Below are 16,411 nucleotides of genomic sequence, written 5' to 3'. Positions count from 1 at the left end.
GAAGAGAAGGGTTACCTTTTTCTTTTTTCTTTTCTTTCTTTTGTTTTTAATGAGGCCCCTCTTACTATGCATAAGTTCCTGCTCACATTTGTGACCTATGTTTCTAAAGGATCAAGCCTTTAATACAGAAAGAGTGAGCTCTGGCTTTTTATTCTGTTTCTACAGAGCCACAGCACCAGTAGCAATCAAACTTTCCTGCTTGCCTAAGGGCAAGTCCCACCGTTCTGACAGCTATGGTAAAGAGATGAGTGCTAGATGAGTGCGCAAATGAGGATCAGGTCTAAAAGGCTTCAAAACATCTTTAAAAGCAGTATTAACTGCAACAATTGACACATTATTGTCTCTTCAGTTACACAGAAAGTTGTGCTAACAGTGACAAGTACAAGAGCCCAATTATTAACAACTTCCTTGTCTTTATGCTTGGACTCTAGTTGCATGTAACAAAATGTAATTAGCAAACATTTGCTAAGCTTGGTGGAGTCGGCCTACTAGAACTAGAGTGTCTGGACAAGAATCTCTGCCCTGTCTTTATTCCCCTAGCTCCTGTCTGCTCTCTTCACTGCCAATCAACACAATCAGCTTTGGACTGGAAAAAGCTTTTTACACAACACATCAAGGCAGACAAGGACAAAAGTTAATTAGGACTATTCATAAGCTTTACTGGAAGAGAGTGCGGCATCCCATCCCTGAAAATTTAATTGCACTCAATAGAGGAAAGCTAGAAAAAGTAATAATAATACAAAAAATAAAAAACGGAAAAAGATAATTTGGGAATAAAATCTGATTTCAATTTAATTCAAGCACTGTTTGGCCCTATTTATTGCAAGAAGTAGTTCATCTAGGATAATAGTATTACTGTGCATCTAACAGCATTAGAAGCTCCTAATAAATTAACAAGTGAAAATTAATAGCTGCTCAGTCCATTAAATCTTGTTAATTTTATTTTTGTTGCAATAATATAGCAATCACAAGTTTACATTATTAAACCAATATTTATTAGAAGAACTCATTTTAATTGGATCCCTGATGTGATAATCCTGTACAGTATGTATTTCTTGATTTCATAAATTTTTTGCATTTATTTCTCATTATATTTAAATGACTGCAATGTTCAGGGTCTTTTCCTAATACTATAAAAGTTAAGCAACCATTTTAAACATTTTATTTCACAAAGATCAACACTTACTACACAATATAATGAGAATCTCATGAGTCCTTTCAGAAACTATTTTAAATATTTTAGTCTCTTGGGAAAGGGGAGAAGAAAAAATAAAGACAAGCTCTATGAATATTTGAAAACATCTCAACAAATGGTAAAATACATATTTTCCCCTTAGCCCATCAATGTTCTATACAAACACTGCTGTGTTGTCTTTCAAGTCAAGAGGAGTTTTACCACTGTTCTAATGCAAAATGTTAGCTGGCCCGCCCATCTCAGTAAAAAAGATAATTATATATATTGACAAAAGGTTTTGATTTGTATTGGCTGCTGACAGACAGATCACAAATTTGACAAGACATCTTACTAAGGGCTGGGTCTGCCGTGCTGTTCCAGCAGCAGCTACTTTGAAGGAAGAGGCTGCAATGCTGGGCAATGCTTTCTCCCAACCTCCGTCCTTTCATCAGTTCCTTCATCTCTGCCAACATAACTGAATGCATAGTTGCTCCCTCACTGGTTGTATCAATATCATTATCTGAACAGTAGCTTTTTGTTGCTTAAAATGGCATAGTGTGGACTAAAAGTCAACTACACACGCTATTATCCAGGTGAATCTAAGAGGCAGTAACTCTGATGCAAGGGTGGGGAGAAGAATTTGGAGGGGCTGTGGGGAGGAGAAACCTCTGTGTCTGAAGAGGGTGGGGGCTGACCTTTGGGGAGGTGAAAAGGGGGAAGATGAGAAAGGTACTGTCGGTCAGGTGGGACTGCAAGCAGAAAGGACACCTGATTAAAGGCCTACATATGCTAACTGTATTTTCACCTTTAGACTCAATCTGCAAAGTCATACAACCACAAAAGCTAGTTACAAAGAGGCTTGTAAAGCCATGCCTATCCTGCAGCTATCACCGCAACAGCTAAACTAGCTCATGTGGGTACAGCTAGCAGCACATTTGTGCCAGCACAAAGGTTAGGACAGGACTGTAAAAACCTGCCCACAAAGGTAGGTCAGTACTGAGGTTAGCAGACACAGTTTTGTAGCAGTAAAATTACTGGCAACGGGGAGCTAACAAGTATAATGGCCACTAGACTGTTTGCACACAGGGATGGTACTGTAACCATCTCCAGTGCGCTACTGTTAGGTCAATTTAAAGTGCAGACACTCTTAAACAAAGCTATGCAATATTAAAGCTCCTCACACACAGGGACAGGACAAACTGAAAACAAGGTAGTTTAAAAATGGCATTAAAATATATACAACTATGTGCATGGACACACAAAACCATGATTGGCCCTTTGCTTAGTTCTGAAACAGATGGCCACCAGTCTCAAAAGAAGAATATAGTTCATGGTCTTGCAGACAGCCTCTGACACTTACTATATTTATGTTTTTCATATTTTCCTGGTATCAAGGCAATCCTAAGAACATGGTCAATTCTAGTGTGTGGTCAACTAGTAACACAACAAATGGTATGCTTACACCCAAGATGTTCCTGAAATCACTTATGTATTATCCCTGGTTTTCCCGACCAAAACGTAAATCATGTAAAGAACACCTTGTTCAGCTGCTTTTAAGAAGTGTATGTGCCATGTTTCCATTGCAGTTGGTACGTTCTGTCCTTATCAGATGAGTTCCAGAAGAAATAACACCCACTTCTCTTCAAAACTATTTTCTAAATTAAAAAAAAACACCACTTAAAAGAAGGTGTTCCTTACATACAAGAATCCTGGCTCCCCTAAAACCACTGGCGATACAAAAAAAATAAATACAGTAGTAGGTTCAAAAGAGAAATATGCATATGAAAATATATTACAAAATGTCATGAGATTTATGTCTTAATATATGTAGTACCACTAAAGCTCTCGAAACAAAGCATTTACTATCTCATCCTGTATTGCACAGCTTTTAGAAATTACTAAGTGCTCATCAAACATTCCTGGCTTCTGCAGTTCGGACCCCTATATAGGTTAAGAGTTAAACACTCATCACAGTTCAGCCTAATGCAATTAATTTCTAGAGTAAAATGCCGACGGTTTGTGAGGTGCACAGTACGGCCTCTCTTCAGATCAGGAATGGTATTAGAAACTCACTGCTTTTATCCCAAGGATGAAGTCCATGGGGTTCTGCAGGTATGTAGTAATGTCAGCTGCAGACTTTGCTGCCATCAGATTCCATGCTTACCATGCTTTTTGGTCTCAGAAGTGAATAGAGCCATCAAAAATTAAAAAAAAAAACTGATGGCAGCTGGAGTAGACCTAAGCTTGCTGTCACAGCAAAGCAGAGAGGCTGCAAACTCAGACACCTGGCTGTGCTGGGGTATGTGCTAATGGCACACTACCCTCAAGCTTGTCTGGAAAGTGGTAAAAATGCCCATCCTTAAAGATGGGTTTTCAAAATCAACGTAGCTGCTACAAAGGATGTATCCTAATGGGCAAAAGAATGTGTGTTTTCAACTTCTATCTCTGAATACAGCATGAAAAAAGGTCTTACTGCCATGCAGACTCAGCTTGCTACAACACACTTAGATCAGCTCCTGACACTGAAGCTCACCAGCTTAGTGCTCAGAGGTTTAACGGCAGCTCCCTTCTGGAGCAGGACGGACTTTGGCAGCCATGCATCAGATGAGGGAGGGAGGAAGGTCCTCTGAACATGCCATTCTGTTGAGCACTAGTAACTGTGGCACAAGAAACAATCATATGGTCTGAGACTGGTAGGTTTTTCAGGTGGAAATTACTTTCTGCTCCAGCAGAAAAAAAACAAGAAGTAAAAATCCTGCCAGCAGAGTGTTACACTGGAAGGTCTCTCCAGCCTTCTGTTGTCTGCCACAGGTCCTTCCAACAGAAAACCTGGGGCATGAGGTGTCTGTCACATATCTTACAAATGCTGAACTCAGAAAAGTAATACACGCTGAACAAGTATACAAGCAAATAAAACTATTCATTGTTTAATAATCCATCACGTGATAGAATGTAGTATGTATATTTCCAGTTCCAAGCAGATAAGTGACAGCAGAAATAAAATTGGTATTCTAATTCCTTAGCCCTACAACAAAAAATTTTTTTCTTGTTCTTTCTAAAAACAATCCCACCTGATCACTACAGGAATTTGCTGTGTAGCCCTTATTCCCATGAGCAATGTTTCTGCAAAGCTCAAGCACTTTTACATCTGAAACTTGCTTCGTCTCATGGATACAACAGCTAATTTTGGACTTACCCTACTCCTGCTGGGCCAGAGTCATCACTGGCATAGCTCCACTGTAATTCAGTCTACTGATGCATTACAGACAATGCACAACATGATCTAATCCTTAATGATCATTTTCCCCCCCTTTTTCCCCCTCCCAACATACTTCACTAAAAAGTAAAATGATATAAGTAGAATTATTCAAAAAGAACAAACAAACTAACTAAAAATTAAATAAAAATAAAAATAAAAAATAAAAATTGTCTTGCAAACACTAATTTCAAGTGACATGATAATCAGATTCACAGATACATTAGGACAAACAGCATAGTCCTGAGAAGACACAGCTCTTAAAGTCACAAGGCCTGGTTATAGTTCCAGCTCTGCCACTTCTACACAAGCTGTTTCACATTTCCACACCATTCCCCAATCTCTGATATATAGATATTAACCTCTCAGTATACTGCTGCAGAAGGTCCAGCACAGACTAACCTAACCACACTCATTTGGATCTCTGTAATATACATACTAAACAACAGTAAAAGTACATATAAAGTGTCATGTTTAAAAAATTAGTACCAAGGCATAAGGAGCTACCATCAAAATATGCTGACACTTCACCCACACCAAGGTTTAAGATCTGCAGGCTCCAAGCTCTGTGTCATAAATGAACATGAAATGTTTTAATTTTTGTACGGATTTTCTTTAAGTGAGCAAGGTCTAGGAGAAACAGAAACTCACTTCTGTATGGCAGGAACAGCCAGGGCAGTCTTTGGACATGCAGATATCACAAGTCATAAATATTATCTTGTGCTGTCACTTATTTCCAAGCTTTAAAGTTCTTTTTCTAAATTAAAGCACTGTTACTCCAGCCATCTCTTTGCTTCCTTTGAATTATAAAATATAAGAACCTTCCTCCCCTATCTAAACCACCTTGTTACTAGTAAAAGAAGTACCAAGAAGCTTCACACTCTGCTCCCTAACAGGTCAGCATCAGCTAGACACAATACCCAGGTCCCATCAGCAGGGCTGCTCAAGCAAATTTTCTTCTTTTGAAATGGTTAAGTATTTCAGGGAAGTGGTTTAAATAAGGTATCATGTATGTGGAAAGCACACTGCTTACCACTTACCAAGAATTTTAAAATAAATGTTTTAAGGCATGTTTATCGGGTGGTAGCTCTACAGTTTTTGATTGCTGTTTCAAATAGGCAAAGCCAGAGTAACTAACAAAGGCTGAGGTGTCTATTTGTATTACTGGCCAAAATCTTTGCCACAGTCATTCAACCACCAAAAAGATAAGGAGACTTTATTTTTCCTTTAAAGAAACACAATAGTTGTTGGAAGAAAATTTTAGGAGTTCCAAATATCCACATTTCTACGCTACTTGCTTCACTTTTTCATCCAACAGATGCTGCTTTGTATTAGCTACTGCATATTAAATCATTCTGACAAGCAAGAAAGCATACATTTGTTTGCGCGAGAGAGAAGCATGAATACACACACACAGAGATATCTTCTCACGCAGAAGCATACAATTATGGAGCATTCAAATATTTGGGATGAACTTTGGCCTTTGTTTTTAAAAAAAAAGTATCCTCAAACAACAATCAGTAATAGAATCAGCAGTCATCTGGCTGAGCTCACAGAAATCAACAGATCTTCAGTAATAAAACACCACTTGTGGCCAGCTATCTGGAAGTTACTCAGAAAATTTTTCTTAGATGGGCCACTTACATACACGTCTTTTATGATTTATAATGGTCTTATGGGTCGATCTCAGAACGGAGGCTAAAAATAAAATCTATGTTAATTCAAAAACTGGAGGGAAAAATCAGTTATATTCACACTCACATGCTTTTTTTGCACTCCAAACAATCCCCTTCAGCTATGCCATTTGCATTCCCGATTTAAAAAGTAATTTGAAAACATATGCACAGCAGGGCTCTAAATCACCTCTTCACAGTAGTATCTGTCTAGCTAATATGGAAGAAACCAAGCAACCCAAACAAAACCATTTTCCTGACACATTAATCAAAAGAAAATCTTAATGTAGCAGTACTAGAGAACACGCTGAAAGTTTTGACAATGAGTGTCCACAGTAAGTATAACTGTAATCCAGAGCGTTTCCAACTTTTTTTTTTTTTTTTAATCTCGGCTGGAGACATATTTCTCCCCTACATTCCCCTCTTACTTTCTTCCTCTCTTACTAGACAGTAATCCAGATCTGTAGCCAGTTTGCTGGGGTTTGGGTTTTTTTAACTATATATAGAGCCAGGATAGAGCATGCAGGAGCGGACTAACACTGCACCGAAGTGCAGCGGAGCTGGAAAGCAAAGCAAGCCCTCTAGCAGGCTGTGCCAGAGCACGCCGAGCCCCCGGGCAGGGGGCTGCTACCGAGGGGCCTCCGAGCACCCCGCGGCCGCCCCCTGCCGCGGGGGTAGGCGGGCGGGGGGCTGCTGTGCCCTTCGTTCTGTGTGCTCCCCGCCGCCGCGCACCCGCTCTACCTGGGGATGGTGATGCACTTGGTGTTGATGTTCTGCGTGGTGATCGCCTTCTCCAGCTCGTCCAGCTGCCCCGTCTTCTTCAGCTTCTTCACCAGGCTCTTCACCGCCTTCTCGCACCATTTCTCCTCCTGCCCGTTCTGCTCCCCCTTCTTCCAGCCCAGGAGCCGCTTGACGATGGGGGGAGTGAAAGGCAGGATGGAGGACATGCTGGCTCGCCCGGCAGGGCCCCGCCGCTGGCTCCGCGCTCGCCCCGCCGCCCCCCGCGCCGCTCCGCGCAGGCCCCGCCGCGCCGCGGGCAGCACAAAGCCCGGCCCCGGGCGGCGGTGGCCTGGCCTGGCCCGGCGCCGCGCTGCTCCGCCGGAGCCTCAGCGCCTCGGGCCCGCGGCACCAAACTTTGCCCGGAGTTCGCCGCCTCTCCCCGGCGGCGGCGGCGGCAGCTCCCTCCTCCCCCTCCTGCCCCGCTCTGTGTGCGCGGAGAGGCACCCACTCCAGCTCATTCCCAGTCTGTCTCTCATGCAAATTGCCTGCTGGCTGCCCCGGCCCGGCTTCCACCCCCTCCTTCCCTCCCAAACACGCTCACTCACGCCGCCAAGGGAGGGCGGGGAGGCGGCCGGCCCGCCGGGAACTCCGCTCCCCCTCCTCCCCGCCGCCGGCGGCCCCCGCGCTCTCGACAGAGGCCCCCGCTGCCCGGGCGGGACGGGGCGCTCGCTCGCTCTCTCCCTTTTCTATGTCTCTCCCTCCCTCCCTCCCTCCGCGCGGCCTTCCCGCCGCGAGCCCCCTCAGCGCAGGGCGGGAAGGTCCCCTCAGGGCCGCCGCGGCGGGAAGGCGCGTCCTCCCCCTGCGGCGCGGCTCTGCCCGCCCGCGCCTGGGCCCTCGCTCTCCCCGCAGCGCGGGGGGCTCGTCCTCCGCGGGGCCGGGGGCTCGCAGGGAGGATTAGCGCGGGCGGGAGAGCCCAGAAGCAAGATAAAGAGCTGTGCCCGGGATACAGCCCAGCGAGGGGGAGGCAGCAAAAATAAACACGAGTGACAGAGTGCCCCTCGGCGAGGGGAAGGGACGGAGGGCCCTGGGTCAGGGTGGGATGCATGCGGCCCTTGCCGCTGCCGTTTGCGCTGTGGAAAGGCGTGTTTCCACACGGAGGCAGTTTAACTCGACCTGGTCAGCCCTACTCAGACCATCAGCAGCTTTTGTTTCAACCTCTTTAATTTACTATTCCATTCCCTCATCTTTCCACCCTGAGCACCAGGTAGGTACCCAAATAATTTTTGCCCTGTATCAGGCACAAGTAACACCCTGGAGATGTTTACTACCAGACCTGGTCAGAAATTCTCAGAATATTTTTGTCAGAGGACAGCCGTTTGTTCACATCTAGGTACTTTGTAGAGATGCTTCGTACTTGGCTGACTCAGGGTGGCATCCAGGTAAATTTCCAGTTTCTCACTTTCCATCACTGGACAGACTTGGCTGTCACACTTCTCGGCCTCTACCATTGCCCCCCTCCACACTGACAAGGAGCCCAGGCCCTAAAAACCATGTAAATACAAGGCACAGCTCCTCAGGGCTCCACTTCTCTGATAAACTACTCTCAAATGGCAGCCTGGCACGCAGCCGGAGGCTGGGGCCACCTGCAGAGTCCCCAGGTGCCTCCACCGAGGCTAGTTCGAGTTTCTGAACTCTCAGCTGCTTCACAGCTCCTGGCAGCAGCTGCCCAGGAACAAGGGCTGAACGTTTCAGGGGACCTGGCTCCCAGACTCTCAGGGTTTGAGCTGAGATATGCTTCCCAGTTTTCTCCATCCTATCAGAAGGGATGATGGTGAGCCCAAGTTTGGGAAGCCTCCGGGGCTGCTTGGCAGCTCCCAGACATGCAGGTTCTTGCCAACCCACATTCTCATATTCCAGGTTCCAGTGTAACCCAGTGAGGAGACTCCTCGAAAGCCGGCATCCAAAAACTTCCCATGCCTGCTGATTCGAAGCAGCCAGGCATACAGATTGCCTTGTGGCAAGTTAGGAACCTATGGGTTCAGACAGTGTCTGAGGCTCAGAGGCAACTGGCTTGGCTTTCACAGGGATTTAAAACAAACAGCATGTGTAATTCCAAATTGACAGTACCAAATTTTGAAATCTCAATATTGGATACAAATTAAATACTCCCTTCTCTTTACTTCCCCCCTCCCAGCATTCTTATATTATTCCCCAGCATGCATTCCCTGAGTGTCTTGAATTTTGGAGGCTCACCACTGAAATTTTGGACTGTTGCCCTGACCCAGTTTTTGGCTCCCTCGGTTGAGATGCCTGAAGTGGAGAGATGTGGAACCTCTGTTGATGGTCCGAACATCATTTGAGGAAATAGTTCTTCAATATCTCTGAAACAATGCAAAAAAAATTTTGATACTAATTACACTAAAGTCAGGGTGCCTAAATTACTGACTCTTGCTAGTGGCATTGACTTGATGTATATTTGTGTTTTTCTGAAAAGGCCTAGTTCCTGGTAGCTGATCATTAGTTAAGAATCTGAACTTTCATTTAAAAACATTTTTTTTCACAACTTTAGGGAATAACCTGAATATGTGAACCAAGTGAAATAGAGATGGTGAAGTTAAACGCATTTTTAATGTAGAAATGACTACTTATTATAATTTTAAATGTGAAGTTGAAAGTAATTTTTTCTATTTTCCTAAATTTCCCAGCATATTTCACAATTAAAAGAAGCCCAGAAGAAAGCCAGAAGGATCTGTCTCAGACCTGGCAAATCAGTACTACATCAGGGTGACCTCCATGCAGATTTCTGTAGGGACCATACCCATTTCTTTCTAGCTGTTCTGGCTAGAAAATCGTGGGGACCGTTCCATACTTTTTTCATCCAGAAAGTTTGCAATAATACTCAAATCTCATCTCTACACTCAGAATCCATGCTCTGACCTCCATTCAGCAAGGCTTCCAGAATTTTCTGTACATATTAATGGGCTAATCTTCACTCTGTTACAGTCATATTGCAAGTGATCAGCTGGGTAAATTTGAATAAGGAGGAGAGGAAGAGGTGAGTGTTTTGCTCACACTTGTACAGTGATTTAGTGGCAAAAGGTTGAGTAGAATTTGCTAAACACTAACCCAAACTGGGTCTCACTTGTTTACAATCTCATAAATGAGGTAGGCAGCAGATCTAAACTCTAGGCTACAGCAGCACTGAGAACATTACTAAAAACAAATAAACATTTGGTTTTGGGATGTAGAATAAGTTTTTAAGATTAGGGACATCACATTTTATGGAACAGCTTGTATGCCTGCTGGAGTTACCTGTCAGAATGAACTGTTCTATGAAAATATGACTTTATGAACCCCTAGACAGTAATCCTTTATTTCAGAGAGTTTTGGACACTCTCATAGTGGAAAAATTAACAGACAGGAAAAGACAGGACCATCCCAGTTTTGCATGGTCTGGATCCATTTGCTGGTTTACAAAATGCCTGACGTCTTGCAAGCCACCTCTAGGCAGAGTAAGTTTATTCATTTTGTTGCGATATTTTTTTTTCTTTTCTTTTAAAAAATCATCATCTTTGTTTGTGTTTGTGGCATAGTACAGGTTCAGGGATTTCACTTACTGTAGGTTGCTCTTACTGAAAAATAAAGACATACATAGTCTGCAGCAACATGAGGAAACCATATACTTGGTTCATATACTTGAAGAAAAAAACCCATACCATTTACAGCTATCTTGCATTTCTTAACCTTTTACTAATACACTAGCACCTTAACAATTACTAAAAAAATAATCTTTAAATACCTTGTTTATTAATAGGATCAATCAATGACTAGGAACAGAATTTAAACTTTACTTCCACAAAGAGAAAAATTGGGGTCTGATTCGGGAACAATATAAAATTAGCATGAGAAACAAGAAGGTGTTCACTGAAGCTCACACACACTCATATGTGCCTTCATTAGAAATATTTTTAACAGCTTCAGAGACTGAAGAATAGCTTCTATGCTTCAGTCTATGTTCCTTTTATATCTTTCAAGTAGTGAGAAGGGAGCGAGGGATTTTCAGGCAGGCACGAAGCCGGTTCCATCAGCTCCCGCCGCTCTCCCTGACACCCCTTGTGCAGGGGCGTGCTGGAACAGGCGGGCTGGAGGAAGCGTGGCCAGAGCACACTGTTCTCTGGCTACGCTCAGCCGACAGGCGGTTCTTCAGGGAGCCTGGTGCCTGCTGAAACAGCTCCCAGGCTGTCTTAACATGCAATTGTGGCTAGTTTGAAAATCAGGGAGTGGTTGAGAACCAGCTTCTAACGTACAGCCCCCATCCCTCTTTCGCTCACTGACTGAAATATTAAGTATAATTTCCTGTGTGGTCATTACCTGTATGCTGAAGAGCATTTCACAATGGCACTGGCCGAGACAGCTGAGCAGCAGGTGGGCAACCTGTGAAGTTCACAGCAGACAGGGATTTACCAGAACAGCTAAAAGAGCTGTGACCTCCTCAATTCCATTTGTTCTGCATTATGCAAGTAGTAGCCCCACTGAAGGGTGAGATAGGCAGCAGTGAAAACAAGATAATTTTAAATTCGGTTATATTCATATGCTAACTTGTAAATAAGGGCTATGACATTTAACTCTGAATCTATGTCACATATAATATGCATAAACAAGGGAAAGTGTGGGAGCTTTCCTTGGTTAAGGTAATATATATATATATATATATGCAGAACAGCATTTATATGCAAGCAAACCTATCTTAATCACTCAGAACAAACCTACAGGAAAATAACTTTTGGTGTGAGTCACGAATAAAGCAAGGTCATTCTAAGTTAATGTCTTCAGAGTTAACTTCAACGCTGTGAAATACACAGTTCAGGCAAGTACTTTCAGGGTACAGCAATTACTCTTCTCTACATATGAGAAAACATACAATAAAAAGTTGCTTTGTTGAAAATTCATGATACTTAATACACACAAGCTGATTCACCTGCATGTTCCAAGAGGCTTGGTAGCATAAAAATCACACAACCACCTCTAACCAAGGGTTGAGTTAATCCTGTCTATGCCTGTGGCAGTACCTCTTGCCTAAGGAAAAAATACGAGGCAGCAGCATGTCCAGAGCGATCTTTGTTCTAACGTACTTTCCACATTTTTGGCAATTGTTTGTGTAGGCACTCCTGAACTGGAGTTGACCTCCCTGGAGAGCCACGGATAGGCCATTCCTGCACTCCAAGACCTCTCTGCTTCTGACAGGTTTACAAGTGGCCTTCACTAGACCCCCATGTCCCATCTGGAACACAGAACAGAGCTACTCTAAAGAAGAACTGAAATTTTCCAGTGAAAATATATTACCTATAAGATTCCCTTGTTATTTATTTTACAGACTGGACAGTACTTGGTGACCACCTAGGAAGAGAAAGAGCAGTGTTGTGGTTAGGGCAGGTGAGTGCTTTGCCGGGAAACTGGAATTTTCCCCTCCCCATCACAATGATCCCGTGTGATATGAGGCAACTTGCAGCCAAAACGGTGCATATTTTTTATGTGCACCGCACTCTCAGGAGGTCTGGCTGCTCCCCTGGGGTCGTGTCTGCAGCAGGGTGCACACAGCTGCACGGGAAGCTGCTGAGAGCTTTGCTTCAATAAAGCGGGACGTCGTGGTGGTCAGGGTCCTGAAGGACCTCCTTAAAAACACACATCTAGCAGGGTTTTGCAAATGGCAATCTTAATTCTGGGTTTCCCTGGTCATTGAAGGCTTGACTTTGAAATACCTTATTATATGATAACTCTTAACATGGTTTACATGTGTCCAGTAAGTGATGGGAGATGGCAGTCAATAGCACGGAGGGTAGTTCTTTGGTTTGTTCTTTTTGTTTCATGAGAGACAATAAAGCATCTTGCTGGGGACGCTATGGCACCTTCCCCTACACTGCTCTCGGAAGACGGGAGAAGTGCACACAGGGACACAAAAGCCTCCTGAGGCTGAGCCCTTAGTTGAACCACAATCGCTTGGATAAGGCACGATCTAATCTTTACAAATGCGTTAACAGCCTGAAATTAATATGCTTTCAATTAACCTGGAGATAAAACTGTCTACTAGTATAGCCATCCACGAGGCTGTGCAGATATCCTGATGGCACGGAGTGGAGTATTTTCAACACCCGGGTCTGGGAGGAGGCAGCACCTGCAAACGCTCAGCACTGCCGAGACTTTGCATACAAGTAGCCGCCGTCAGGCTGTTGCTCAATGTGGCTGCATGTGCACACACATACAAACACTTGCCTGTTCCAAGTCTTGAAACCTGAAATATTTTATTTTTTTAAAGTATGCTATGTCATTCAAATAAGATCCAAATTCTCAGTTACAGGAATTTTCTCCTTACAAGACATTTCTCTCCTCTGGTTGCTAGAGTGACTGAGGTCCACGTAAAATTACGTGGATAGTCTCTTGTGGTCCAAAAAGCACCAGTAAAAAAGCTGCAGTCAGAAAAAAAGAAGGGAATAGGCCAGGCCCCAAAGCCCCAAACACAGGCTCGTTACAAGGTAACACAAAAACTCCAGCTCCCAGCCACAAGCATTTTATTTGAGATTCTTTTCCTATGTCCATATATGACTGTCTGTCCCTTCTGAATTCCTTGCTATGTCTACACCCTTTGCCAGGGCACATCTGTTAAAAGTCTTAATTTTGGCTTTTGAAGTGGGCATTTTATATCCAGCTGAACTTTAGAAAGATCCTGAGCAAAGGCTTTTAACAAGTAAATATAAATATATTATTTTTATGAATAGGCCCCTGTTTTCACATGTTCCATTTGCAACGGCCTCTTGTCCACAACTGCTGGCATGTCAAACCCCCTACAGGAAGAATGCAGTTCTGGAAGAATACACTTTTCCTTGCTGTGCACAAGGGAGATTCTCAAAGAACATTTTAATGAAAAAAATCACCTGTAGTGCAGGGGGAAATCCCACAATTGTGCTGCAGTCTTGGGTAGCAGAAACGATCCTGGCCAATGTGCTGGAACTGACACACACACACACACACACACTCAGCACTATAGGGAGATCCTGATCCAGATTCGAACTGTGTGTCTCAGACACCACCTGCTTGCTATAACATTTGTGCTGAGCCTGGGTAGAGCTTGAGGCTGCTTGTAACATACGTCCATGCACAGACACATCACAGAACAAATGCTTTGGATCCCAGCCCTGCCTCACCAAAGTCAAGTGGGAGTTTACTAATTTCGATTACTACAGAGTTGAGCCAGTAGTTTTTATGTGGTGGCTCCTCTATATTAAAACCAACATTTAAAGGCTGCTTACTCCTTCATTTTTGAGGTTTACTTAATTAAGACTTGCCATTACCCTCTTTTTTGTTTTAATTCTTTTAACCTGAAACGCAGTTGAGGCCCCACAAAGGGACTGTCATTCTCATCCATCAAGAATCCTCTTTAAGGCAGCAGCAGCAAGGAGTGGCGTGGAATTATTTGCCCATGAATAATATGTTAATATTTATACATAGCTTGCTTAGATAAGAAAAACAACTTGAAGATTTATGGGAGAAGCTCTGTATGGCCATGCTTTGTGGAGCAACTTTTCAAGCTCCATGTAGAATCCCAAGTGTTGATTTTGCCTCCTGACAGTTTAATGTGTAACCCAAGAAAGTGCATTCTTCAGGGTAAAAAAAAAAAAAAAATTACAAAGGAAAAAAAAAAGTTAAACCACTACAATCTGCCTGCTCATCTTTTCTGCTAGGGATTTTGCTACATTTTGAAGAGAGACCAGCCACATTAACATGGGGATCCTCAAACACAGCTCAACTGGAGAGTCTACAAGCTGTGCATGCACACATATACACAACCCCCCCCCCCCCCAGGTTTGCTTTTTTCTTTAAGTCTTATTCTGTGTTCTTACTACTGCAAAAATGCAGCTTTGCTTTTTCATGAAGTTTTCATAAAGCTTGAGCCCTATTTAGGCCATAGGAATGGCACAGAAGGGGAAGCGAATCACAAAGAAACGCTCCTGCTCTGTGTGTGTGAGAGGAGGGATGTTTACTCGTTGTTTATTTATTCTGGGGGGAAATAAAGTGCTTTGTGTGAGGGCTCTTTGCTAGTGAGGCTGAAACACTCTCAGGGCCCTGCTAAAGCATTGCCAAGTCTGTCAGGAGAGAGGAAAGAAATCTGGGCAGACTGCCCTAAATTAAAACTGAACTCAAATCAAATTCAGTTTAAACACACAGTGTAGTACTTGCTATGAAGGCTAAAGGCAGACTTACCAACTCAAGCATTCAAAACTCCTGACTTAAGATCCTAGCATATCATCAAATGGGCTTGAAATTGTAGCAATTAAATTAAAAGAATAATGTTGTTTCCTTTTTTCTGCATCTCAAAGGGTTCATGTTTCCTACCTTGTCTTGGCCCACGTAGGAGGTGAAATGAAACAAAGGCTGAGGTTCTAATGCAATTACATGTTTCCAGGAGCTATGGGCTTTAAGAAACATCACCTGTGTGAGTCTTGCAGTGAACCTGTGAGGGGTAGAAACAGTGCAAAAGAAACCAGAGCTGAGGAGAAAATGCAATTAATTCTAAATTTACCTGAGATACTGAACAAATTAAGGAAACCTCAAACACTGCTTTACTGTAACATGTTGGGATCCTACACTATTTATTCTTTCTTTTAGTGTGAGCTAACCAGCATAATTTGGATCTGTATCAAGATTTCAAACCAAAGCTCAAGGCTGCCTATGTAAGGCTTCTTGTTGTTTTTGATATGAGATTTGGGGAATTTATTTTATGAGCCTTTTTGTAATGTATCAAAGAGCTATATTTTCAATATTGATGGTCTTTTCCCCCCATGGAGTTGGAAGCAGAATTGAAAATCACATGCTTCAGCACTCAGAGAGTCCCTGTGAAGTTAATGGAAGCCAATTTAGGCACCTGGGTACAGCCTTGATAGAGATTTTCAAAAGCACATGTGACTTTTATGACCTTACTACTATTTTTTGCCTTTAGAAACCTCTTCCGTAGCTTAACTTCAGATAGCTTTTCATGAAAAGTCTGTCCTCTGTTTATTTATCAGCACTTACAGATGTCCTTTAGAGATCTACCTGTTTTAAAGTCACTGAAACAAATGCTGTGGGCAGTGGAGGGGGGAGTGAAAAATAAGAAGGCTAGAGATAATTTCAGTTACCTAGCATTTATTTGACTTAGTCACACAGAACTGGATCAGTGCAGCTGATATGGAACGATGATTAAACTAAACCCTGAATCTATATTCCCATGTGATCACCCTCATTATCTCTGCTATCAAGATTGATCTGACAAGTAACTTTTATTTAGAATCAGCCATAGTTCTTTTCCCCGCCTACCCTAAAGGCACCAGAGTTGTTTGCAGCTCCCCACTTAGAGAAAGTAAAATGTAATTTACGCCTACAGTGCAAAGAAGGAGCTGGGTAAAAGAGAACTGGCTTCTTTATTTTGGGGGGGCTGATCCAAAATCCATTACAGTCAAAAAACCAGGGTTTGTAAAGAGTCTGAAGATCCCTGGGTTAAAAAAGACAAAGTGCTGTAACTCAGTTATTAAATGCCCATTGATTCCTTGCTTTCTC

At 43.1% G+C, this 16,411-nt stretch overlaps 1 protein-coding gene across 1 annotated transcript in view; it reads right to left on the bottom strand.

The window, feature by feature from the left end:
• SMAD3 (SMAD family member 3) overlaps positions 1–7,282 on the bottom strand; it is a 79,240-nt gene extending 71,958 nt beyond the window's left edge. The window contains exon 1 of the mRNA XM_080396975.1: positions 6,845–7,282. Within this exon, the coding sequence (XP_080253101.1) occupies positions 6,845–7,050 (206 nt within the window). The 5' untranslated portion in view covers positions 7,051–7,282. The remainder of the gene's footprint in view (positions 1–6,844) is intronic.
• Between the last annotated feature and the right edge of the window lie 9,129 nt (positions 7,283–16,411).

Source organism: Falco punctatus (assembly GCF_963210335.1).
Source record: "Falco punctatus genome assembly, chromosome: 7".
Taxonomy (NCBI): domain Eukaryota; kingdom Metazoa; phylum Chordata; class Aves; order Falconiformes; family Falconidae; genus Falco; species Falco punctatus.
Note: the sequence above shows the minus strand (reverse complement) of the source record. Positions and strands in the feature narration are given on the sequence as shown.